Raw genomic sequence first — 9,797 nt, forward strand, 5'->3', positions numbered from 1 at the left:
ACAGGAGTCATTTTCAAGAGTTTAGAAAGTAAGTTTATTGAAACTTTTAAGGGCTTAAATGAGTGAAATGCAATGATTATTTCACAGAATTTACCATGTCCACATAATTCTACGCCATTTTCTAAAAATCTAAAGATAATTCCATTGGTTTTATAGTTACCTACAGAGACTAATCCGACCAGCCTGCTAAGATATGCTGCCTAACTTTCCTTTCCATCGACTTCCCTGATCTGACATGGCGGCACAGTGGTTAGCACTGCTGCCTCACAACACCAGGGACCCGGGTTAGATTCCAGCCTTCGGTGACTATCTGTTTGCACTTGCTCCCCGTGTCTGCATGGGTTTCCTCCGGGTGCTCCGGTTTCCTCCTACAGTTCAAAAATGTGGTTCGGTGGATTGGCCGTAATTATTGCGCGGGATTACGGGGATAGGGCAGGGGAGTGGGCCTAGATAGAGTGCGCTTTCAGAGGGTCGGTGCAGACTTGATGGGCCGAACCAAATCCTTCTGCATTGTAGGAATTTTATGGTCAGCTAATCTACACTGATGTTTTTCAAAAATGTTACTTTGGGAGAGAAAGGGAATGAGGTAAGTGCTGCTAGAAAAAGACCAAAATATCAATGAGAGCTCTATTTATTTACAAAAACCAATACAACATTTGTAATGTGGCCCCTTGCAATATTGCATTCATAGTGATGCAGCAAACCGTGTGCTGACAATGGCAGGATTACATAATCTTTTAAACATATTTTTCCAATTAAGAGGCAATTTAGTGTGGCCAATTCACCAACCCTGTACACCTTTGGGTTGTGGGGGTGAGACCCACGCAGACATGGGGAGAATGTGCAAACTCTACACGGACAATGACCCGGGGCCAGGATCGAACCTGGGTCCTCGGCGCCGTGAGGATTACATAATCAGTCAAGAAAAATGTCTATAACTGAGCCAGAAAATATAGCACAAGAAGTTTGTTCAGCCCCTCCAGCCTGCTCCATCATTCAATGGGACCATGGCCGATCCAACATTCATCTCATCCACTGTCCTGCCCTTTCCCCGTAACCCTTGATTCCCTTATTTATCAAGAATCTATCTGTCCTCAGCCCTGCACACACAAGGACTCTGCCCCCACAGCTCTCTGTTGCAAGGAGTTCCAAAGACTCAACCCTCAGAAGGAATTTCTCCCCATCTCCGTCTTAATTTGGCACCCTTTTATTCTGAAACTATGCCTTCTCGTCCTAGATGCTCTCGAGGATAAACATCTTCTCAGCATTTACCCTTTCAAGTTCTTAAGAATCATATATGTTTCAATGAGGTCACAATCATATTCTTTTAATTTCCAATCTGTTGAGTCCCAACGTGTTTAACGTTGCACATAAGACAATCCCTCCATACCAGGATCGTGCCAGTAAACCTTCACTGAATCGCCTCCATTGAAATAATCTTTCCTTAAATAAGGGGAGCAAAACTGCTCTCAGTACTCCAGATGTGGTCTCACCAGTACCTTTACAGTTGCAGCAAGACTTCCCTACTCTACTCCAACTCCTTTGAAATAAGGGTCAATATTCATAAGCGCCTCAGTTTTGCTATATAAAATATACAGATACTACACATTAGCACCTACTACACATGCACCGTCTCCATGAAGCAGGAGAGCCTCCAATATTAAGACGGAATTTGTGACCCTTGCCCAAACCACGGCTTTTCTTGCCAGCAGATGTTAGGCCACACATCTCCCTGTGCTTGTGCATGGATTTTGAGAGGCTGTGGAGATGCCGGCGTTGGACTGGGGTGAGCACAGTAAGAAGTCTTACAACACCAGGTTAAAGTCCAACAGGTTTGTTTTAATCACGAGCTTTCGGAGCACTGCTCCTTCCTCAGGTGAATGGAGAGGAATGGATTTTGAGATCCATTGGGTGTCGGGGTTGCGGCGATAGCTTTGTGGAATGGGCCAACGAGAACAACTTCAAAGAACTTGTAGGTGGCACCTTCACCCACCATGAGGCGAGTACTCTCAGTTCTCCACAACGACGATCAGCTCGCTCCTCAGCAACAGATTGAAGGCTTTGTGCAAACTCCAGCTGATTGACACCATGATGCACTGGTTTACCATAAGTTGCACCCTTGCGAACAGGGTTTGCAGCCACCATGACGCACCCGCACACGATATATCAGATAACCTTGTTTGGCCTTGTAGCCCAATGTGCAAGCCTCGTCGGGTCTGGTAGACTGGTGAGCCCAGTGCAAACCAGAGAGTTGGCGGTACTGCCAGCAGCAGACACGCAACAAGAATCACATCACATTCGACTGCTTCTTCCTCCATAACTCCTGCGTGTACTTGTAGGCTCCCCTCCTCGGTCAGTCTGCTGATGGCGGCGGCCAGGAAAGCATAAGCCTTTCTGATTATCTGCTGCACCTGTGTGCTAGCTTTCTGTGTTCCATGCATAAGTACCCCCAAGTCCCTTTGTGTTGCAGCTTTTCTCCATTTAAATAATACTTTCTTCTTTTGTTCTCCTTTTCAAAATTCACACTTTTCCACATTAGATTTACTTTGCTAACTTTTCGTCCATTTACTTAACCTATCAATATCTCTTTGCAAACTGTTTGTATTCCTCTTGCAACTTGCTTTTCCATCTAGTTTTATGTAATCTGCAAATTAGGCTACAGTACATTCGCTTCCTTCCTCCAAGTCACTAATATAGAACATAGAAAAATACAGCACAGAACAGGCCCTTCGGCCCATGATGTTGTGCCGAACCTTTGTCCTAGGGCAGCACGGTAGCATTGTGGATAGCACAATGGCTTCACAGCTCCAGGGTCCCAGGTTCGATTCCGGCTTGGGTCACTGTCTGTGCGGAGTCTGCACATCCTCCCCGTGTGTGCGTGGGTTTCCTCCGGGTGCTCCGGTTTCCTCCCACAGTCCAAAGATGTGCAGGTTAGTTGGATTGACCATGATAAATTGCCCTTAGTGTCCAAATTGCCCTTAGTGTTGGGTGGGGTTACTAGGTTATGGGGATAGGGTGGAGGTGTTAACCTTGGGTAGGGTGCTCTTTCCAGGAGCCGGTGCAGACTCGATGGGCCGAATGGCCTCCTTCTGCACTGTAAATTCTATGTAAATTAAGAACAAATTAATCTGCACCCCATCATTCTACTGTAATCCATGTACCTATCCAATAGCCGCTTGAAAGTCCCTAATGTTTCCGACTCAACTACTTCCATAGGCAGTGCATTCCATGTCCCCACTACTCTCTGGGTAAAGAACCTACCTCTGACATCCCCCCTATATCTTCCACCATTCACCTTAAATTTATGTCCCCTTGCAATGGCTTGTTCCACCTGGGGAAAAAGTCTCTGACTGTCTATTCCCCTGATCATCTTATAAACCTCTATCAAGTCGCCCCTCATCCTTCTCCGTTCTAATGAGAAAAGGGCTAGCACCCTCAACCTTTCCTACTCTATAATTTGTGAACAGTTGTGGTCCCTGCATTGATTCCCATAGAACCTCACTGGTTACAGGTCACCAACCTGAAAAAGAACCTCTTATTCCCACTCGCTGTTTCTTACCATTAGATAATTCTCTACCCATGCCAATACATTACCTACAACAACATAAGCTCTTGTCTTATGACTTAACCTTTTGTGAGGACCTTGCACCACCTTCCTCCCAGCTAATTAGAGGAGCTACATTTGCTAATTTCCAAACTGATGGGACCTTTTCAGAATCGAGGAATTTTGGAAAACTAAAAGCAATGTACCTACTACCTCAAATTGAAGAAAGCAGCTGTTTGTGTCTAAGAAAAATTGCTGAGTTAAGATCCCACTCAAGCCAGAAAACCCAACATTCATCCTTAACATATTAACAAGGCTATTACAAAGCAGTGCTGAATCTAGATGTGGCAATTTGTGCCAGGCCAGGTTGAAACATAATTCATCATGATCCGGTCAGGTATAAGTAAATCGATTCCATGATGATCACTGAATAGGAGTAGAGGGGCTGTCTTGGCCAACATTTATGCCTCAGCACCACCTAAAACACCCACTTGGGTCATTCAGAATGATGCAGCAGGTTATGGGCATTTGTGTTCCACTGTGCCTATGCCAACTCCTTTGTAGAACAATCCAATTAATCCCACTCCCTTGATCGTCCCTTGCCATTTGAGAACTGATCAGAACTAAAGGCCAACATGTCCCAGCTCCTGATGGACTTCATCCTAGGGTCTTAAAATAAGTGGCTGCTGAGGTAGTAGGTACATTGCTTTAAGTTTTCCAAAATTCCTTTGATTCTGGAAAGGTCCCATCAGTTTGGAAATTAGCAAATGTAGCTCCTCTCATCAAGAAAGGAAGGAAACAGAAAGCAAGAAATTACAGGCCTTTTAGCCCAACATCTATCATAGGGAAAATGCTGGAATCTATTACAGAGGTCATAGCAGGGCACATGGAAAATCTTAATGTAATCTGGCAGAGTCAACATGGTTTAGTGAAAGGGAAATTGTACTTGAGTAATTTATTGAAGTTCTTTTGAGGAAGCAACAAGCAATGCGATAAAGGGGAACCTGTACATGTGCTGTACTTGGATTTCCAGAAGGCATCTGGGCAAACTGCCACATCAAATGTAAGTACATAAACTCATGGTGTGGGGGGGGGGGGGGGGGGGGGGGGAGAGAATATAGTAACATGGAAAGCCAATAGGAAACAAAGATTGGGGATAAATGGGTCATTTTGGGGTTGGCAAGATGCAACCAGTGGAGTGCCACAGGGACCGGTGCACGGACCTCAGCTATTTACAATTTGAGTTGACTTGGATGAAGAGACTGAATGTATGGTTGCCAAATTTGCTGATGACAATGATAGGTAGGAGAGTAAGTTGTAAAGAGGACAAGGTGTCTGCAAAAGAATAGGTTAAGTGGGCGGGCAAAAATGGGAGTACAAGGTGGGAAAAATGTAAACTTTTCCACTTTGGCAGGAAGAATAAAAAAGCAGAATATATTTAAATGGAAAGAGACTTCAGAACTCGAAGTACAGAGTGATCTGGGTGTCGGTACATGACTCAAAAAACTGATAAGCAGGTACAGCAAATGATTAGGAAAGTAAATGGAATTGTGTTGCTTATTGCAAGGGGAATGGAATATAAGCAGGGAAGTACATTGGTGAGACCACCAATGTGAGCACTGCATACAGTTTTTGGTCTCCTTATTCAAGAAACGCTGTAAGAACATTCAAAACATGCAAGGAGCGTGACTCAATCCTGAGATGAAGGGATTGTCTTATGAGGAGAGGTTAGGCCAGTTGAATCTGTATGCATTGGAGTTTAGAAGAATATACAAGGTTATCTTATTGAAACATACAAGATCCTGAGGGAGATTTGACAGGGTGAATTCTGAAAGGATATTTCCCTTTGTGGGAGAGATTAGAACTAGAAAGCACAGTTGAATAATAAGGGATCTGCCATTTCAGATGAAGATGATGGGATGTTTTTCTCTTTAGGGTCATTAGAGAGCAGTGTTGGCAGGATCATTGAATATTTTTAAGGCTGAGTTGGATAGATTCTTGACTCACAAGGGAGTTAAAGCGTACAGATAGACAGAAAAATTGAAGCTACAATCCGGTCAGCCATGATCTTATCAAATGACAGAGCAGGCTGGAGAGACTGAATAGCCTACTACTGTTCCTAATTAGTGTGCACACACTTAAGGCTTCCTGCTGCATGGTAAGGAAAGACGTTGCATATAATTATGTTGTATGGAACAATTGCTGAAGTGCCCTCAATCATTGTAAAAGCAGAACAGATAACTAGGGCAAATGACATTTGTATTACAACTGCATTCTTTAGAATGATGCTACTAATCCCACTTGGAGAAAAAAAGTGTTCATCTCCAAACATGTTCAATATACCTTTGTCATGTTGTCAGCTGTCTTCTGTCAGTTTAAATGCTTCACTGGGTACCGAGGACTTCAACAGGTAGTAGATGCTTCCACTAAATGGACAGAACTAATTAACGATTCTGTACCTCTCCTGCCATTACTGAGAGATCTAGCGGAGTCCCAATTCGATTAGAATTTTAATTTCTAAGAGGAGAACTGAACCAAATAAAGTGTGGTATCTCATTGTGCTGCCTTCTGAGAACATAGCTTTGCCAACGTTCCAACTGTTCTAACACAAAGAAACAAACTAGCCCCCCAATTATATGTACTTAATGTCCCACAGCATTTTACAGAAAAAGTGTATGAAAACGGTCACCAAATCAGGAAAGGAATATTAGAAGCGTTGACCAAAATCTTGCAGATTTTAAAGTAGAGTGCGGAGAAGTTTAGGGAATGGATTCAGACCAACACAACTGAAATATCTGCATCAGTTATCGGGTAAGAGGACAGAAAGTTGTGGGAGTTATATGGATGGAAGGGGAGAAGGCACGGAGGGATGTAAAGATGATTTTAAACTTGAAGCACCGAGGAACAGGGAGCCAATGTAGGTCAGTGAGCACTGAATCATACAGGACTAGTTTACTAAAGGTGTACGATGGGAGGCCAATGAAAGCACAAAAGGGCAGTCAAGTTTGGAGATGAAAAGACAGCAGAAGTGCTGAGGCAACAGACACTAATAGTGTATACAAGTGATCTCGAGGATGGAGAAGATTTGGAGTTGAAGCTAAACTCAGACAGTGCAGCATTCCAGCATATTCTGCAAGTCCAACAGGAAAATGCCTACAGCCCTTCTCCAGAAAGCCAAGGTCAAATATGGGCCTCTGCAATCTTCCACGACTGAACAAAGATGATCACAATAGAAGGAAACAAAAATAAAGGATTGAGCAGATAAACAGTCTGCAGGAAATTTGAGCCAGTTAGTCACTTGCTTTGTGTTTCAAGTCTGACTTAGCATTCTGTTAAACATTAATAGTTCACATGATTAGAGCTTTACTTCAAAACCAGGTTGGTCATCCAAATCTAACCAGACTTTTGTTTTTACAAAACCTATAGCAACATAGCAAGAAACAGATCCTATTTGTAAGCAAGAACCCCAAACAGCTATATTACCCAAATATCACCAAATATTGATGAACTTGGTTGTTTTTTTAAAAAAAAACTGCAGGGAACAAGTCCTGCTGCTTAAAAAATTGCTACAGTTTCTATACCAGTTACAAAGGATTTAGTTAGGTATAGTTAAAACTTTAAAACAGTTGTTACTTCATAAAAGCTTTAGTAATTTAATCTCATATGTCCACTGCATGCTCTTAAAGTGGCATAATTAATTTTCTGCCCTATAGGATGTAGATAAGAAATATCACCTTGTGATTAATGAAAATTCCAGATCCTAGGACAATGTAACATTTCATCATAAACTAGACACGGCAAGCAGAATGCTTATGTTTGTTTATGTAAGGATTGTTTGAATGTGGAATGGCATACCACGGTCAATGAAGGAAAATAATCCATAATTACAGCTTTTAAAAAGGGACAGGGATAAATATTTAAAAAGGCAAGAAAATTGAACCAAGGAGATAGTTTTTTTTGCAGAGCCAGCACTGGTACTTTGTGCCAAATAGTTTCCGTATGTGGTGCAAGATTTTATGAATCTTAGGTGTGGAACAAAAGGAGTCTTAGTATAGGTATCTAGAATGATGATAAGCAACCAAAATGAAACAATACTATTACAGTATTCTTCAATATAGACCAATCCTATGATTTCACAGCCAATCCCCAAAATATGACAAGCCAGGTTAGATACTTTAAAGCATTGCTTACTATAAATCCTCTTGTGGACTGTTTAAGTTGTTTGAATTTATACACCATTTCTTCCTCCCCTCCCACCCAGTCATGTCCCCTCCATTCCACAGACTTCTTGGGGAACAATACTCCAGATGTCCAATGATCAGTGGTGGTCTATCCAGCTGTTGTGGGTATCAAAACTAAGCCCACATCCACACCCATGTCCACTTATCAAAAGGAATAGGGAACCCCTCTCTGATCTGGGAGGTGCACTCTATACTGTCCTACCAAAGTTTACACTGAGGACATTGTTAGATATGTACATCTCAGCTCCTTGCTGAGTCACTCGGGACAGGGAGGTGGTAGTATCTTTCATGCACCCTTATTTTTGTTAAGGACAGGAATTTGTCGTTATTTTACATGGCATTTGGACACCATTAAATGCTTCAGAGCTGTCATCTCCAAACCCAAAATTATTATCTCCCCTCCTCCCAAGAACATTTCCCTACAGAAACATTAGTAGCAACAAACAGCCCTAAATAATGAATGCCGACATGTAATCAGTACGTTTGTGGAGGCAATCACTCAATGAGGCAAGTCATCTAATTTGTCACACCGACAAAGGTATAGCAATTAAATAATTTGATGTGGGCAACAATTAGACCAATGCATATTATATAGGATTCACACTGTTTTCCCAGAGAGAAAAAATAAACTCTTTCATCACTTTTTCCTTAAATGCGTGGCAAGAGTGGGGAATGTAATTCATACGACATTAATTTGACATGGATTCAGATTTCCGATTTACCCTCGCCAATGGGTTCTCCAGCTGTTGCTAAGTTCGACACATGAGAAACGTGTCATACAAAAATAGTTGACTGTGGACATTACTAAGGTTATGCAAGTATGCAACTTTCCAAACAGGGTCTGGTAGATAATCTGTACAACCTGTTCTGCATGCTGTAAAGGCGAAGGGAGGGGACATCAGCTGCAGCATTATGTAACTGCGCCTAGTACTGTGAATGTAGTCAGCCCCCCCGCCCCAAGTAAACCTCGCACATGCGATTCAACAAACAGCTACCCCTGTTCGCCTATCGGAAACGTCCAAAAGTGTTATTATTGACAGGGGAAAATGCAGTGAAGTCTGACGTTTGGGTCTTTTGTTTGGCAGCATTGCCGAGAAGCGGGGGAGGGGGGGGGGGGGGGTGAGGAGCCAAAACACCCCCTCCCCGGGCACTGATGTGGGGGGGGGGGGGGGGGTTATCTCCTGGGTGGGTTTCTGCCATGGGCGATAGGCGAGGTACTGTTGTCCGGGTGGGCACGCTCCTCCTCTCGGTGGGCTTCGACCATGATCGAGGGGTTTGGGGTGGGGTACCCGCGTTCAATCGATGCCCAGTGAGGGGGGATATAGGTGGAGGAGGGGCCAGGACATGGGCCGAGCTGATTGATCACCACCCGGCCCCCCCTCCGGCCGGCCGGCCGGCCGGCCGCTCACTCACGAAATTATCCCTGAAGTCGCTGTCCGGGCACAGAACGTAGAAGGAGACGCCGGGGTCCGCGTAGAAATCCAGGCGGCTCTCGGCCTCCTCGGTGGCGATCAGCTCGAACGGGGTGTTGTAGCACCACTTGTCCGCGATGTCGACGAACTGCTGGAATTCCATGGCCGCCGCCTCTCCGGTGCGGGTGCGTGTGGTCCGGTCCGTTACCTCAGGCGCGATCTCTGCCGCCGCATCGGCCTAGAGGAGAGCGCGGCCCATGGCGCGCGCCGCTCTTTGTTTTCTCGGTGTGTGGGGAGGGAGGGGGTGGTCGCTGCTACTCCCCTTGTGGTGGATGGACTGCGCGCACCGCCGCGCTCTCCAATCTGAACGGCGGAGCCGCACAGCGCGTCTCCGCCCCGCCCCGCGGTGCACGTGCTTCTCAATCACCCCTCTAAAGACAGGGGGGGGGGGACGTCTTTCCTTTAACGTCCCAATCCAGGGGTCGATCACCGTTAACAGGCGTTGCCTTTCGCAAAACGAACGTGCATTTATACACCCCCTTTGCCATTCCAAAGAGCTTTACTGCCAATGAAGCTTTTGACCTGCATTCCTGAGGTTGT

General features: G+C 44.6%; 1 protein-coding gene across 1 annotated transcript in view; it reads right to left on the reverse strand.

Annotated features, from left to right (window-relative positions):
- The window catches only part of mturn (maturin, neural progenitor differentiation regulator homolog (Xenopus)), a 31,189-nt gene extending 21,630 nt beyond the window's left edge, over nucleotides 1-9,559 (reverse strand). The window contains exon 1 of the mRNA XM_038796845.1: nucleotides 9,199-9,559. Within this exon, the coding sequence (XP_038652773.1) occupies nucleotides 9,199-9,360 (162 nt within the window). The 5' untranslated portion in view covers nucleotides 9,361-9,559. The remainder of the gene's footprint in view (nucleotides 1-9,198) is intronic.
- Nucleotides 9,560-9,797: the final 238 nt, after the last annotated feature.

Source organism: Scyliorhinus canicula, chromosome 5 (genome assembly GCF_902713615.1).
Source record: "Scyliorhinus canicula chromosome 5, sScyCan1.1, whole genome shotgun sequence".
Classification (NCBI taxonomy): Eukaryota; Metazoa; Chordata; class Chondrichthyes; order Carcharhiniformes; family Scyliorhinidae; genus Scyliorhinus; species Scyliorhinus canicula.